Source organism: Ixodes scapularis, unplaced genomic scaffold, assembly GCF_016920785.2.
Source record: "Ixodes scapularis isolate PalLabHiFi unplaced genomic scaffold, ASM1692078v2 PGA_scaffold0__279_contigs__length_252992795, whole genome shotgun sequence".
In the NCBI taxonomy this organism is placed as follows: Eukaryota; Metazoa; Arthropoda; class Arachnida; order Ixodida; family Ixodidae; genus Ixodes; species Ixodes scapularis.
Window position 1 is genome coordinate 28,873,090 of NW_024609835.1, and position 15,637 is coordinate 28,888,726.

The following is a 15,637-nucleotide window of genomic DNA, read 5'->3' on the forward strand; positions in this document are numbered from 1 at the left end:
CACTGACTTCCATATTGTACCATTCATAGCAAGTTTCAGAATTGACATAGGACAATGAAATTTGGTGGGATGGTCTTGCCACTTGTATAAACTTCCACTGCAAATTTCATTGAAATGAAGCAAGCGGTACAGAAGTTGACTTTTCTGGGTAGTGACCCCCTTAAAAGTAAACACCTTTAACAGAGATATATGTCTGGTTAGAAAAAGGCTGAGTAAGAACTGAAAATTTAGCCGAAGTTTTAATAAAGACAAAATTTTCAATGTTTTGGGACCAACTCGGTCCCTTGGTCACAGGTGACTCTGAGAGGTGGACGGAATAGGGAGATGCTTATGCAGGCTCGTAAAACCATAGGAACAGTCTTTTCTCTCACCACACTACTGGGAAGTGATCACTTTGACCGTGACTATCACTTGTTCTCGTCTTGCTTCTATACTTCTTTTTACTTATTCCAAGTATTAATACTTTGTTGTCTTTTGGATGTCCCTTATTGGAAACCAAGTTGCTGGGGACAAGTATATATGTAAAAGTTCTATACAGCACGTAACAGATGACGACACGAGGAGGATGGCGAGCGTTTTAGCGTACCTGCATGAATCTAACGCAAGGTATATCTTTGGACGTTTCAAACTCAGAAGAGTATGTTACGCCAGAACCATGTTTATATATTTTTCGGTAGTTACAATTTGCCCGATCATGTGGTTTTTTGCTTCCGTCCCCCGAAAAATTACTACACAGGTGTATCCTACTTTGTGCGGCTGCATTAGGATTATGTACCCCAAGCTTACGGTTATTTAACTTTTCGTGCACCCTATTTGTGCGTGCACAAACTTTGTTCAAAGCAGTAAAGGGTGTGGACACAGAAAATTTAGACTGCCCACCGAATTTCAATTTTACTGCAAATCAAACAGCTTTTCCCGCTTGCCTTAGAGCATCGCAAAAAAAACGATACGGCCACGTTACACACTCGCAGCTAGTACTTGCTTGGTAAATCTTTAAAAGAAGACTCTTGGAAGCCTCGAATAGCAGCCGACATTTTTCCAAGCGACCTTAGCTTTTTCAGAGCGAAACGTCGGCTACCCTTCCGAAACTTCCAGGACACTCACTTTCAAGTTTACTCTGCCAGCTTAATATTTCATTTAGTGTTTTGTTTATGCTCCGTAAATTATGCGCAAGAATGGACCAGCAAAATGATGCTTTGTGACGTCTCCGACACGATTTTCCGCCAAAAGCAGAGCAGCTGTGATTATTACTGCGCCGTACCACAACTTTTCCAGGAACTACTCGGAAAAGGTATTAACACCTCACACGGCACAAACACGATGCAAATCGAATCAAACAAAATCGGAACACTATTCAGTGAATATGCAAAACTTTGAACATCCATACACACTTATAAACAGTGCTGCTCTACAAACTAGGGTGAACTCCCACCGTCTGAAGTGTCACGAGCTGCCTACCAGAATTGGTAACTGAGCTCGACACAAACAAAGCGAGAAACTGGACCAACGAGAGTTTGCTTTGTCCAGTTCCCCACTCTGTTTGTGTACAGTCGCGCCGTTTTAATTACGAAGTCGCCTACGTCTGAAACGCTGCATGTGCCTCTGGCGCAGAGCCAGGAGAGCCCCCTCACCATTTTGTCGCCGAGCTCCGTGGTCTTTTTGCTCCCCCTCGAAGTCCTCTCTGGTGATGCTCTGCTACTAGATTTGAAATCTAGAACATAAAGAAAGTATGCATTCAGATGGCACGGCTCCTCTCAGTACGCCCCGTACGAGGACTCGGAGCTGGCCGAGAGAACTCACCGTCAGACTTGTCGGGTTGTAGTCTCGAATCTAGGAGCATAATGGCGGAGGCAGTGAGTGTCTTGGTCCTATGAGATCGAGGGCTAGAGTCCAGCTTTGGTTCCGTTGGGGTGAGGTTACCGGATTTCATGGAAAGCACCCCTGGCAAGAAACGGTTTGTTTTCTCATTAGAAACGGTTTGTTTTCTCATTAGAACGGCGAAGCGATGCACATTTACTCAAAAGGCAACAGTGAGGCACGAAACACCGCCGAGACTTTCATTTCGTGGCTTTCATTCTCATGCCGAGGACGAACGTGCACATTTTATGCTCATGTAACAAAAGAGCAGACTGCTTCAACATACTTAAGATAAACGTTTGATGAATGCAATGACAGTAAGGAAGCACACACAACGGAATACTCGTGGCTTGCATTCCCAAACGATTACCACGGAGAGTGTTAACGCTCTGCGTGACCGTTATATTTAGTCGATTCCTTGTACTTTCTTGTGTTCATCAACTTCACCTGAAACATTGTTGGGCGTCATGCGGAAAGCTCAAATATCCTGACATCAGTTAGAAGAAACGGATGTGAGGTCATTAGAGACTGGTGCGTGCAGGGGTCGTAACAGCATGCTTCTGTTTAGTCAAGCTTTCAGACAGGTCTGTCAGAATGTTTGGAGCAGATCCTAATCATGGGTTTTGTAATAGCATCTATAAAACATACAGTAATCCCTCGTTTGACAAAGTGAACGGGACGGCAAAAATATTCTATTTAAGCGGTAATTCAATAAAAGCGAGAGCCAAAAAAAAAACAGCAATAGCAGCCTTGAAGGTGGGCGGGAACAGTGCAGAACACTCTGACCGTATATCTAATCGTACAAAACTTGGTCATGAACAACTCACAGCAGCTTTACAGAGTAAAAAAAATAATTAGGTGGTGTTTGCCGATAATTTGATCCAGGCATCAGTTCTCGTCGGACTGCTCTAGGCATTGCAAGAACACTGCTGCTGCCGCTGCACTGCACTTTGTTTCAAAGCAGCAGTAGGATGCTTCGGGTCTCCACAGTTGTCGGCGTTTGCCAAGGTGCCTCTCTGACTTAGCTTAGTAAACACCCTGACCGCACGTAAGGTTTACGATTGCAGCATATGTGGCAGGAACAACAACGGGATTGTCCGCAAAGACAAGGGCAAACGAATCAAAGTTTTATGTTTGCACACACTCCTGTAGGGATCGTTGCAGCTTAGCGTTGCACCAAAAAAAAAAAAATTCCTGGTTACACCATTGGACATCTGTACCTGCTAGTCGTAAAGTCAGTGTCTTCCAATGACATTCAAGCTAATTTGTGTAAAAAAAAGTCCTGTCCAAAGTCCACCTGCCAACCTTAGAAAAATGAAACCTTCAATTACAAAGTTGTCACAAAGAGTTTCTAGGATTTTCTTTTTCAAAGGCTCTTAATAAAAAGAAAAGTGAAAGTGGTTTGGGGATACTCAAGGGTCTAGAAAAATAGTCCTCAAACTACGAGGGTCAGTAGTGCTATTCTATATTTATGAATATATATTGTAACTTGCTTTTCTTTGCCTGGCCAACTTTTTGCACCTAACTCAGTTTGTACAGCAACTTCTGATGTGAAGGCAATATTTTGTGGTTTTCGGAAGTTAAATTTCGTCTAAAAATGTGATTGGGAGCATTCCACAGAAAGGCACTAAATCAAAACATCATAATATTTTTTTTTATATATAGGAGCATTTTATAGAGGGGCGCTAATCAAAACATTGAGATAATTTTTTTTTTTTTTTTATATAGAGGAGCACAACAGAGTTAGTACGGACAACTTATCGCCGGTTTTCCATTTTTTGTCACGAGTGAAGCACTGTCATCAAAACTACCATGGTGAAATGGAACCATGTTGATCCACCGCAGTAAAATTTAGTGCCCATCCGTTTCAGTTCCACGGGGGTTCAACTAAAATGTACAATGTCATATTAATATTGACAAAGTTATGCACAGCACCTAGACTGAGCCTTTTAGGGTTAGGCTATATATACTAGTAAGTTAAATCAGGTGAGGTTGTATAAGGCTAAAGACTGGCTCACAAACTCGCGACTGCTTATGTCTGAAAGCGTTAAAACTTTTTGTGATCTCTTACTACGAGTGAAGGCCACTGGCACCATCCGTCGGGTGGCCCGGAAACGCTCGAGCTTTCTGTTTCCTAAAATACTTGCGCGCATCGTCATTTTTTTATTAGCTCGAAAATCTTTTGACGACATTATGAACTGCCATTTCTCGTCAATAGTATGTACATTTGATCTTGCAAATACCGCAAAACCTTCCCCCTAGTGAAATGCAAATTTAGGGCCACCTCGTAGGTGGCGCCAGCGTGTTGAATGTGTTCTTTAGAGAGCCTTATTTCGGAGATTTCGCAACACGTGCCACGAGGAGTTGAAAGCGTTGATCGTCTGCAAGCGCTTCCGCCTTCCCGCCTGCTTCCCCCCCCCCCCCCCCCCCCCCCCGACCGACGATACAGCGTGTGCGTGCTTGCAATAACTCGGTGCGGAAGGCGTCCGCCATTAAATTGCAAACGCTCCCCACGGTTTGAGTTGCTTCCTCTCTTAAATCCGGTCTCTCTAGTGTTCTCCCGTCGTAAGAAACTGTGAGAGCTCCATTGCAAGCAAACGCAAGTGTGTGAACCGGCCTTAAGTCATATACAGGTCAGGCGAGATTTGAATGGGTCTGCGCAGAAGCCGCCAAACCGGGACTCCATACTCACCCGTGAAAAAGGGTGAAACGCGCGACCTGGCCAGAGAACAGCTCAGAGGAGAGCTGGACGGAAGCACGCCCTGGCTGTTTGTGACAACGGCCACTTTCGAGCCGAGGGGCGGCGGCGGGGCGGGAGGGGTTAGCGCCGAGCGCGGGGAGTCTCTGCCGTCTGCACGCAAACGGGGTGGGAAGCGTCCCCCGGGGTTAGTTCGACCCGCAGGCACAAGCCGTCTCGTGAGTGCAACCGCCACAGCTGTGGCGGGAAAAGCGAGTGGCAGAGACGGCATACAAAAGCACCTAATGACGGACTCTACCGTGGAAAATGGTAAGCCGAATTTTCAACTTTTCAATGGATGACTGTTACGGCAGCACAGCTCACTCTACGTGCGCAGCGACATAGTTCGTCAAGTTCCTCCTTGATGTTTAATGTCTAGAGCAGGGGCTCTCAAACTGGGTTCTGGGGAACACAGGGGTTCCACGAGCTGGTCTCATGGGTCTCAAATTGCAACCCCCTCGCCCCCATGTCGCAGGCTGCGCGGCAGGACCATGCAAAGCGCCTTCATCTCAATTTGTACTGACATCGCGATTGATATGGTGGGGATATATGGGAAGCAACACGAGCAAAATTGCCTACAATTGTGCATCTGTTGCTTCTTAGTCGGCAAATATGGAGAGGGGGGGGGAGGTGTTCCGCGGCAGTTTTTGAGGCTTCCTGGGGTTCCCAAGACAAAAAAAGTTTCAGAACCCTTGGTCTAGAGAAAGAGGAACTAAAAATGTTTACAAGAAATATGTTTATGCCATGGATACTCAAATTGGGATCTCGAATTGGGTTCCCCAGTCTCCAATTTTTTTCGAGTGATCCTACTTTAGTGAAATGTTTGCCTAATGTGAGCACTCTCAAGTCCTCTCCTACAACTAACCTCTTCAAATTTTCTCCTTTACAGTTGTAAATTTTTGACTGGAGCTTACCTCTTGAAGATACTGTAATCATACAAGAGCCCATCCATTTCTGAGCCGCACTCGCCACTCTCTGCATTATGTAAACAACCTCACCTTCGTTTTCTCCAGTCTTCTCCTAGTGTTAAGCTTATATATTTTGATGTTTGTCCCCCCTCATGTAAAGCCCCCAAAGGGTAAAATAAATAAAATGAAATGGAGCATCGTATGCTAGCAGGCTGCTATGTTAGCAGAATATGAAAGACTTCATGCAAGCTCCACTGAGTCATCACTTCCAAAGTGAGGCAAGAAGTTTACAACTCACCCTTTGCAGAATGAGTCGAGTGAACCTTCAGTACGCCTGGGGGGTGGGGCGAAGATGATGGGGAATGACTTCGCCTAAAGAAAACAATGAAGAGGGTAAAGCTCCAGGCAATTTGCATACAGTAGCTTTTAGACATAGGTGGTACACAATGCAGCATACAAAACGTGTAATGCCGGTGCAGACAGTTGAAACGACAGCAACTCGAACAACTCTAAAAAGCAACACAAAAATTAGCGTCGCAAAGCTACTTTTTATAGCTTTAGTGTCACAGCTGTACCAGTGCTTGTAATTACTGCGGATGCAACCACCAGGAGAAGCTTTCTAACATGCCAGTGCTCTCGAACAATTTATACTGGCTGCCAACTCATCTGTGCAACGTGCGGCAGAACACACCCAACCCTCCCGCAGCTCAAAAAAAAAAAAGGTGATCAAATCAAGGAGAGAGAGCGAGGGCAGATGAAACAATTCCTCTCCTTCTCTCCAACCAGTGGCAGCAAAATCGAAGCCCCTTCGTCCCTCTTCTCCTTGCAGTAGCACGGAGCTGCGGCATGCCAGGAGAGGCTACGCTACGACATCTGGAACCTGTCTTCAACTGGTCTGTTTACCACGTCAAAAGTATTCTCTACATTTCGGCCCGATGACGTCGCAGAAGTGTATTGCTGTTGGCTGCAACGATTTTCGCGGTGTCACAGCGGCTGGGGCGGACGCTAAACGCACCAGTTGGAGATGCATTGCAGGCACCGTAAGCTGCAGATACGCGGAAGTGACCATAGCGCAGCGAATCAAGATAAGACGATTGTGATTGGGTAGAAGAGGAAGAAGCAGAGGGATTGGGGGCGTGTGTGATTGATTCCTTCTCGATTCGACGAGTTACCATCGCATTCGCGTAAGTGCAGTCGTAGTCACCGCAGAGTTTGCTCGCTTCGCGTGGGAGATTTCGCGGTGAGTGTTTTACTTCGCCTCCTTCGATTCAAGAGGAGCGGCGAGGGCGCTACCTGTCGGGCGACGGCAGGACGAGGCAGTGGGTTCCGGCCGCAGACGAGAGCAGCCGCGGGGAGCCGACCGCCGGGGGTTCGGCGGGGGTCACCTGGATCTGGGGGGGCAGGGGCCCGCCCCCGAGCGAGATCAGCTGAGGGGCCAGCACGTCCTTGCCCACGATCACGCCTTGCACCGACGGGCTCGAGGGACTGGATGCCCTGCACGTTATTCCACGTTATTCCTCCGGTTTGGCAGGCAGCGAGAACTTTCCCGCAACGGCAGTAGCAGGGAGGAGGGAGAAGCCACCATCGGCGGTAATGACACACAAACTAGAGCCCCCTAATAAGCTACACTCGGAAGGTGTGCATTCCAATCCAGAAATTCCGTTTGAGTGCTGTTGCACTGGTCGCCAGGGCAGGACAACGTTCTCGGAGAGAGTGTCTCGCTTAGCAGCCCAGACCAACCGAAAATGCGCCCCGTTTGTTTGTACCGCTTCACGATACGTACACTCGAGGCATTCGGTACCGCCCTGCAACGACCCCGATCTATGCGTCGGCGTACGCTCGGCCTCCGCCGAAATGCAGCTCTAGTGTGCACTTGCCAAAGTTCCTGAACTTAAAGGCCGACTTTCAGAATCGTCGTCTGCCGGACAGAAAACCAGTTCCCAGCTTCCTTTTCTCCATTCCCTCTCGTAATCTTCTCTCCTGCTCTCCCAACCGGAGAGAGTCTCCAAGCTACTACCCACAAAGGGAATTTAGGGAAAGTTTCCTTTTTTCTGGCTGCTCATTGGCCTTCAATTGAAAATTTATTAGCAATTTTCTGAAAGTTTTAATGAGGAAATGGCGACCAAAGGAGCCTCCAAATACATGAAGATGAGTGACAAACACTATCAAAAACATGCCCCATTTCCTCATTCAATATTTTGAAAACTTGGCTGACAACTTTTGATTTAGGTAAGGGTTAGTTTGGCATCGAGTCTGAACCACAAGCACAACAAGTATGAGCAAAGACTGACCATATGTCAATGTATAGTTTATTAATGTGAAAGCATTAAAAAGGCAGCACTGAAGTCATTTTTGAAAAAGGTAGTTTTTGATCTTATATTATTTAAAAAGTGTTAGTTCCCACATATACCAAGTCCTGTAATACAAAACAGCCTATTCATCTCAGGGCAATAGAAAAACATGTGGACTCTTTTTTCTCGTGGACTATATTGGTGTGAACCAATGAACGCCCTGCAATACGCGCAGATTCCGAACAATTTTATTATAACTCGTTTAAAAGAAAGCCCGATAGGTACACATTCAGGTAAAACTACTTTTTTTCCGCGGGCGAAGCCATCGCTTGCAATTTGCCGACACGCGTTTTTCGCCAACCACTTCACTCGGAAGAAGATTCTTCCCAAAAAGGGCATGTCGCAATCTTTGAACACGCTTTTAATGAGGGAATAAGCTACGGACGGTTGTGGGTTTGGGTTTGTTGGTATGTTTAGAGCGTCTAGATTGAGTTGTCACCACAAAAGGACGATTTTAGAATCAAATTCAGTGCCCCTTTAAGTGTCCCATGGAGCGAGCAGACGTCATCAGCTTTGAAGCTGCGCCAAACAGCACGTAAACTCCTTTTTCCTAGTGAAGCCGCGATCTGGTGGTTCCCAGCTTTGAAGCCACGCGAAAAGCCTAGCCAAACGGCACCCAGTTTTCTCGATCATAAAGGGGCGGAGTTAAGCCAAAACCTGATCGATTTCGGCTTCGGCCCCATTGGCTGGCGTGCGTCGTAGTTTCAAGGAACGAAGTTCCGATTGGCCGCTGCATGTCAGTTTCACCGACTCCCACCCCATGGCGCTGTGTGTCCGTGCCACCAGTGCGCGGGTAACATGAAGTGTCTTGCCGCCAGCGAGGCAGCGGCTGCACACCCAAAGTCAGAGCGTCGAGGAGAGTGCGCGCTCGGCCGTCGACGCAAGTACGCCGCAGACGAAATAAGAGAGCCGAAGAACGACATGCGTGCTTTTGCATTCACAAATCATGTGCCTCGAGCCTTTTTTTTCGCAGCAACAGAAACACTTTTTTTTTTCTCCGAAGCACCCAGTACTTTTTTGTTGTGAACGTTTTCAGCTGTAGAGATCCCATCGCAACTGATAGACGCGGTAGTTAATGCAGAAAAGCAGACTTGGGTCAGAAAAATGTGCAGGGGGGGGGGGGGGGGGGGGGGGAAGAATGCAAACACAACTCACATGACCGGAGGTGACGTCAGTATTTTGCTGACAGCCGTGGTGTTTGGGGTGCCCAGCTGAATACTCCCAGAGGGAATGGCCATCTGCAGCACGCCTGAAACAGCCACAACATCTCTTGTAGTGTGAGCTACACTGACCGAGGTTGAGCAGCTTCGCGTGGCTCGCATAATCAGCCGTGCTCCGTGCTGCGCAAGCGCAAGGAGCAGTGACGTCACACGGTGCACAGCTGGCGCGCGAAAGCTGCCGCCGCGGCAGACGCACTGGCGCCGCCACGTGCCCAGCTGTGCGCCTCCGTTGCGCAGTAGCCAAGTCTGATGCTGCACCTGAGCCGCTTGATAGCGCCTCTCATTTTGTGCGCATAAGCTCACGCTACATATATCCTGGCATAGCCGAGCTAAGCCACCGCAATTTTTTTTTGTCTTCTTTACTTTTTTTTTTTTTTTCCCAGTCTCAGAGCTAACAATCACATTAAATACACACCACCTCACTTACACTTTAAAGAGGGACACTACCCAGAAAAAGAACATTCCTGCAAAAAAAGTTGACTTTTGAAAAATGTAATGTTTATATCTACCAACATCTAGAGAGTATTCCCAGAAAGATTCATTAGTCTACACTGCGTAGCCAATTTTTTTTATAAATTCTTTTCGATCCACTGGTGCTAAAGAAAAGGTAGAGGTTGGAGCACTTTGAACGTGTTTTTCTCTGTTCCATTTTTTGGCATAAATATCACTTCGGGAAAACTACTAATTGGTAACGGGTCGAAGGGAAAGACTCACTCATTGTTTTTACTAACTGGAATTTAATGGGCAATGCAACTGTTGCACTACTTTTTTACTTTGTGGATGTCTTTATAAAATATGCTAAGATTTTGTCGACTATATAAAAAGCAAGAAATTCATTTGATTTTTCATTACAATGTTAGCAACAATAAATTAAGAAGTTTTGTTTTCACAATTGCACTCTCCAGGCATTCTGCTGCATATCTAGTGAAGGTAAACGTTGGGTATTACATTCACTTTCTTTTGAAAGTTTTCCTAAACTAAGCCTGTGTGTCCCTGATAAAAACAACTACAATTTCTTTTATAACTATTGTATGCAGATGAAACTTTGCACTGCATTTTGCTTCTCAACTGCCAATATATATACCGTAAATTTTATTCATATTAAGCCAAAGGTTCAAAAGTTGACCCTTTTGGGTCAACTTAGTGTCCCTCCTTAAGCATTTTTTTTTTTCAGTAAACAATAAGCAACATAATTCTTCCCAATCTACTCTGCCGAAAGGCAGTACTTGTCAGAAACAGAGCCTCAAAATGTCTTCCACACTGAATTTCCTCTATTAATAAAAACAGCGGTTGGATGTGATTGGAAGTCAGGTGAGCTCAAAGTCAGCAATGGACGTCATGTAGAGACATTCAACAAATCCCATCACTAAAACAAGCAACATGCATATTGTGTGAATCACGCAGGATCAAGAACCATTGATTTGATTTTACTTTAAATTGAATACAGGGATGATAGAATGAAAAGCTAGAGACTGACAAAATATTCATGGTGCAGAACCTAAATAGGCTGGAATGAATAGTGGATATGTTTACAAGAATAAGTAGATAGTACAGTATAGACCACTTACAACGTAACCGCTTGTAGCGCAGGACCGGGTATAACGCGGCTTTTTTAAACCACCGGTTCGCCTCCCATAGAACTCCATGTAATTACATACCGCTTAAAATGCAGGCGCGCAAAGGGAAATACCAGTTATAGTGCAGTTTTCGGAACAGCCCGGCTACCGCGCCGACTGACTGACTCTATGGCGCACCGTGAATTCACGAGGGCGCCCATCAAACCATTCGGCCAATCTTGGCCGCGACACGATCACATGGTCGTGTTGCCGCGGGGTCGATCGGGATCTCGAATTCGGCTCCCGACGCGCCGCTTTCTCTCCTAGCCACTGGAGGGCGCTGCAGGTGCCCCCCGTGGCAGAGCCGTTTATCGAGAGAGTTTGGCCATACATTGGTTTGAATAGGCGAGCATCTCGGGGCCAACCACAGGCCGCGAAACAGTCCCTAGCGGTGGTTGTGAGCTCTAAATTTGTGACACGACTAATTCAAGCCGTTTTAGCGTCGCTAGAGTTAAAGGGTGTAACTCTCAGTGACTGAAAACTTTGTGCGTGCGAGGTTTTCGTCACGCCAATATTCAAGTGTAGAATAAACGAACGTGCGCTCCAAACCAGGGCCAACTTGCTAGAAACAGCGTCTCAGCTGAGACGGTGAAAGAAAGCACTGCCAAAGCCAGCGCACGAGCCGAGCGGGACTCCGCGTCTCGAGACGCTCGCGCTCCCCACCCTTTGCGCTGTTTTCTTTCCGCCAGTCACAGGACGCTGTTATAACAAACCAACATCAGCAGTGCAGAGAAAGGCATGAGCACGAGCGCGTGGCTTTGGAAAGTGGCTCCTATGCACGAGTTCTCGTACAAACAAAAGCGTTTTGCTGAGCTAGGTTCACGCGCCTGTACCTTTGTCTTCACTGCCGACATTTGTGTGATAAAGCAGAGAGGCCGATATTGAACGCCTCTCTTTCACGCTTTGAATGCCGTTTGCAATATTGTGACGTCGCGGTCTCCTGATTGGTCGACGCTGTGTCACAAATTTAGTTTACGCTCTAAGCGCGGGGGGAATATTCGGCGCTGGCGGCGGCCTTTGCTCCGCCTATTGGCCAAACTCTCCCAATACACGGCTCTGCCCCGTGGCAGGCGAGGAGAAACCTCCTCGCCCATCGATAGATATATACTCGGTGGGGCAGGGGGCAAGAGGCCTCTAAGAACTCCGGACGAGACCGAGACGCAGGCAGGCAAGTGGGTGGCGACCGGATCTAGGATATCGCGGGACGCGAGGCCTAAGGCCTTCTTTGTGTTTAGCGTTGGGCTTAACGTGCTGTTGTAAATATTTGTGTAATGTAGCTTGTATTTGTATTTTAGATTGAGTGTTTTGTAGCGTTGTGTGTTATTGTACCAATAAACTGGGAGCGGAATCCCGCTCCCGTGAAAGAACCAGTCTGGACTCGGGTTGTTGACGGACCACGTGGGAAACGACCAAGCGACGGTGTTTTCAGCAGCCTAGCCGTACGTCTGAATTCCGGCGTACTTCGATTTTTAGGAGAGGGGAGTATGGCGCACCGTGAATTCACGAGGGCGCCCATCAAACCATTCGGCCAATTTTGGCCGCGACACGATCACATGGTCGTGTTGCCGCGGGGTCGATCGAGATCTCGAATTCGGCTCCCGACGCGCCGCTTTCTCTCCTAGCCACTGGAGGGCGCTGCAGGTGCCCCCGTGGCAGGCAAGGAGAAACCTCCTCGCCCATCGATAGATATATACTCGGTGGGGCAGGGGGCAAGAGGCCTCTAAGAACTCCGGACGAGACCGAGACGCAGGCAGGCAAGTGGGTGGCGACCGGATCTAGGATATCACGGGACGCGAGGCCTAAGGCCTTCTTTGTGTTTAGCGCTGGGCTTAACGTGCTGTTGTAAATATTTGTGTAATGTAGCTTGTATTTGTATTTTAGATTGAGTGTTTTGTAGCGTTGTGTGTTATTGTACCAATAAACTGGGAGCGGAATCCCGCTCCCGTGAAAGAACCAGTCTGGACTCGGGTTGTTGACGGACCACGCGGGAAACGGCGAATCGGCGGCGGTACGCGATTTCCTACAACTCAGAGAGCACGCTTCCCTGTGCGACACTAGATAACGGCGCGAGCCGCAAGCGGCACTCGCGGGGCAAGGAGGTTGCTCGAGGAAGCGGGGAGAAGCGAAGAGAGAGGCTTCAGCTGCCATAGCGACGGAGGGACGCACGGACGTGTCGTTCACGTGCGTGCGTCCCTTCGCTGCGTTGGAAACGTTGGAAGGGTTGGAAGCTAACCTCCTTGGCTGGAAGCAACTGCAACGACTGAGGAGAAGAGTTCGCGCGCGTTGAATGCCGGTCGCGGGCCAGCCGGCCGGCTGCTTTTATCCGCAAACATGGCGTCGGTTTTGATCGTCGACGTAGACGGCGTGGTAGAAGCTCGTCATTCCGCGTAAAAGCGCTATCCTGGACTGTGAATTTTCGTTGTGTGTCGCTATGATAACCCAACACGTACTGGAAGGGAAGATCCACCTACTCGTGCGGCGATGTTGTAGCGGGACTCTCAAGACGGCAGAAACGCCCGTGTCGTCGTGTTTGTTTACTTCGACTACAGTGGTGCTTTCTAAGCATTTGTGTTTTCGAACATCGCCCGGCTTTTTTATTTGGAGCATTTCACGCCTGTGCTCAAGTTGAAGGTATTACTGGCGCGTACCGTATAAAGGATGCGAATTTTCACGCGTTTTCATCGCCGGAGAAAAGTGATTAGGGTTAGCAATCCTGAACGCTCGCAACGTCCGTCTGCAACCCGTGATGCCGCTGCGCCAGGCAATAGTCGCTCATTTCTTTCAAAATCTGTGACACACTTGAGTGAGAAGTGTACTAGTCTGGTGAAATAAAGACTTTCCTCAAACTAAGCTTTATTTTTCATCTAACATAAAATAAATTCTTTTACAAAGGTAAGTTGTCTGATGGCATGCATTTTGGCCTGAAAAATTGATGTTTTGGTTATAGAGCGGTACCGCTTATAGTGCGGACTTTCGCGACTCCCGCGACATACGTTATATGCGGTCTACACTGTATGTCTATTCATCAATTCGTTCATCTGCAAACAATGGTACAATTTCTCGCTTCCCCCCACAATCACCATTAGACAGATCAGCAAAAACTTAATTTTTAAATGACGAAAGCTGGTCTATGACACGGAAATGACTAACGAAATATCCCGAGAGATGACCCCACCCCCGAAAGATAGCCTGTCCCTATTTTTGGAGTGATTTTCTATTTTTCCAAAAACACCGAAAGATAGCCCGCCCAGCAGCAGAAATGGTGTTACCTAGCCACGGCGGGAGATGAGCAAACATTGGCCCCTCCCTGCGATCACAAGTTTCGCAAGTCACAATACCTAAAACTAGCATATTTTTCAACTTCTTTTTATCGCACATTGAAAGTTAGCTTTCTCCTTATTTTAACCCGATTTGCTTTCGATTTTAGCTGGGTCATCTCTTGAAATGATACGTTACAACATCCCCAGCATAACTTGGCAAACGGCAAAGTAAAAACCCAGCAGGCTAATCAGAGCGTGGGAGCGAGGCACGGAACGACATGGTACCATCGGCATTCGCTCCTCCCACAGAGGGCTGTCACATGCTCCACATCACCCTTCCGACTGGCTCACAAGAACCGTAACTATCACACTTTGCCAAATTATGATGAAAGTGAGTATTCACTGCGATCAAAGTGAGCTGAAAACATAAAAGCACCACAGCACATCGTGCCCCAATAAACTTCCGGCAGCGCAATTTTTTTTCTGCCACGAAAACACAACGATCAGGGAAGACAATGTTTCTTCGAGGAACTCGTGACCGTAACAAAGTTTGTGACATTCTGGGCGTTCTTCGAGAAAGATCAAAATTACTCAAAACAAAAATAAAACAAGAAAATCGGAAGGGCGCAGGGTTTTTTCGATAGCGGGTGGTAGCGAGCTTGTTTGGAAATAGACACCAGTGAACAATAATCGGCTGATTGCTCATAAATATAGGGCGTCTGAAATGCTGTGGCTCAATTTAAGACAGGGATGTAAAAATCGGCGCCTGCATGTAGCAATCTAAACTTTTTGTCAAAAGTTGATTTCACAAGTGGGTTTTACCTCATACAATTATGAGGCAAAGTTACCTTTCTGTAAAAAAATTAAGGCCAAAACATTTGCCAGGGTTAATGGCAAACGGCGACGCAGATGACCAAGTCGAGTGGCGGCACGCTTTTGGCACACATATTGATATATGGCGTCGGGAGCGGTGTCGGAATGTGTAGCTAACCAGCGAAAAATGTGGTTATACAACCACATTTTCTTTTATATTTCTTACTACAAGTTTTTCTATCATTGTCCTTACTTTTAGACCAAAGGTACATTATATAAAGATTATATGTTCATTTGAATAGACCTCGATCGTCGCGGGCAGTCTCGATTTTTTTTTAAAAAGCAAACCGGAACAAGGAGGTAGCGCCATCTATCAATACAGTAAAACCTCGTTATAAAAAAGTTAAAGGAGCGATCGTAATTATTTTGTTATAAGTTATAACCATTAGTTTGTTATAGCCAATGTCCATTTCTTCCCTATTAGCATGCAAGGGGAATTATGATTGCTTTGTTATATCCATTAGTTCGTTATATCCCATTTTGTTATAACGAGGTTTTACTGTATGTGCACCAAATGCACCCCAAAGCTCAACTCGGCGGTCCACGTTGGCGTTCGCCGTCAACACTGGCAAGTTTTTTGGCCCTGTTTTTTGGCCCTCTTTTTTGCAGAAAGGAAGGTACGCCTCGTAATTTACGAGGTAAAACCCAACTGTGAAATACACCTTTAACGAAAAGTTTAGATTGCAACATGCAGGCGCCGATTTTTACGTCCATTCTTAAATTGAGCCACAGCATTTTATACACCCCATATATAACCCCCTCCTCAGCCCCAACTGTGCGTCTCTTCGGCATACCTTAAAAGGACCACTAAATGC

General features: G+C 46.9%; 1 protein-coding gene across 3 annotated transcripts in view; it reads right to left on the reverse strand.

The window, feature by feature from the left end:
* The window catches only part of LOC115323227 (protein capicua homolog), a 77,273-nt gene that overhangs the window by 22,985 nt on the left and 38,651 nt on the right, over positions 1-15,637 (reverse strand). For 2 of the 3 annotated variants that reach the window (XM_029983604.4, XM_040503007.2), the window contains 6 exons: positions 9,009-9,102; positions 6,796-6,996; positions 5,801-5,874; positions 4,550-4,708; positions 1,801-1,941; positions 1,632-1,711 (listed from right to left, as the gene is read on the reverse strand). In XM_029983604.4, the coding sequence (XP_029839464.3) occupies positions 1,632-1,711; positions 1,801-1,941; positions 4,550-4,708; positions 5,801-5,874; positions 6,796-6,996; positions 9,009-9,102 (749 nt within the window). The remainder of the gene's footprint in view (positions 1-1,631; positions 1,712-1,800; positions 1,942-4,549; positions 4,709-5,800; positions 5,875-6,795; positions 6,997-9,008; positions 9,103-15,637) is intronic. The other variant, XM_040503008.2, reaches the window with a different exon arrangement.